We start from the raw sequence: 1,160 nt of genomic DNA, 5'->3' as shown, positions 1-1,160 counted from the left end.
GTCCAAAGAGTTATATTTTCCTCACCATATGGTTGTCATTTCCCCCTCTCATCGCAGACAGCATGAAGTCATAAAAAAAACTCACATATGATTGAGACCACACACTCTCCTGAGTCTTTGGAAATAATTGTGTGTTTTTTTTTAAAGTCCCTGACAGCTCCAGGTTTTTTAATTGGCTGCTCGGTATCAGAGCTGCTGTGGGACAGTGGGAGCGTGACGTGGAAGCAGAGGCAGTGATTGGAGCGCAGAGTGGAATAATAAGGGGAGGGTGAATCGGACTGGAGCTTCCCAAAGAGCAGCCGGCCTCAGATCTGGCACCGCAGGACAGTCAGTCCGCCTCCTTCGTCCTTCAACATGCAGCCAACAAGACTCACAACTCGGCAGTGACAAGTGTTTCCAAAGTGGCGAGTCCTGACCCGTCTGAGCGAGCAGGTTGTGCGCAAAGAGCGAAATCGAGGACAAACTCTGCGTATTTTTCTTTTCGCCTTTTTCCTGGAGCCCAAAACAGGCGGAGTTGAGCGTTTCTGCAGGATTTTATTATTATTTTTAACATTATTATTATTATTATTATTATTGTTATTAATATTATTTAAAGGGGACTATTTTGGTCAAAGCCTTTTCACCGACATGGAGTATACGTCATCCCCGAAACCGCAGCTCTCATCCAGGGCGAACGCTTTCTCCATAGCCGCCCTGATGTCCAGTGGGAAGCCCAATAAGGACAAGGAGACGGAGGAGAACACCATCAAGCCCCTCGGTAAGGATGGAGGAGGGCCGGACTACTGGGACATTAAGTAGAAAAGTTATCCGATTGGTTTGATTCAGGTGAATTGGTGCGTAAGATTACAGGTGTTAAAGTGGCTTTACGCAAAGCCCCTGAAGGTTAACGGGGGAGTTAGGTGAGGAAACCACAACAGCAGAGAAGAAAATAGATAGAATAAAAATTCTGCAGTACAATACGAGTGTTAAATGCTGAGAACACCAAACTAGGCAAATGAATCAGGACGAGTTCTGTGTTCTGACCGGGAGTTGAAAAGCGAAAGATCAATACACAGGTAGAGTAAATAAGAACATAAAGTAAATAAGGTGAGTGAAAACATCGCAACATCACCATTAATTCCCCAAATAAATTAAAAGCAACAGGTTATCATTAGTATTAG

General features: G+C 44.4%; 1 protein-coding gene across 2 annotated transcripts in view; it reads left to right on the top strand.

The window, feature by feature from the left end:
- Window positions 1–304: 304 nt before the first annotated feature.
- tbx20 (T-box transcription factor 20) overlaps window positions 305–1,160 on the top strand; it is a 12,755-nt gene continuing 11,899 nt past the window's right edge. For both annotated transcript variants that reach the window (XM_032517600.1, XM_032517601.1), the window contains exon 1: window positions 305–757. In XM_032517600.1, coding sequence (XP_032373491.1) covers window positions 628–757 — 130 coding nt within the window. In that variant the 5' untranslated portion in view covers window positions 305–627. The remainder of the gene's footprint in view (window positions 758–1,160) is intronic.

Source organism: Etheostoma spectabile, chromosome 6 (assembly GCF_008692095.1).
Source record: "Etheostoma spectabile isolate EspeVRDwgs_2016 chromosome 6, UIUC_Espe_1.0, whole genome shotgun sequence".
NCBI classification, from domain to species: domain Eukaryota; kingdom Metazoa; phylum Chordata; class Actinopteri; order Perciformes; family Percidae; genus Etheostoma; species Etheostoma spectabile.
This window is presented reverse-complemented; position numbering and strand designations above follow the sequence as displayed.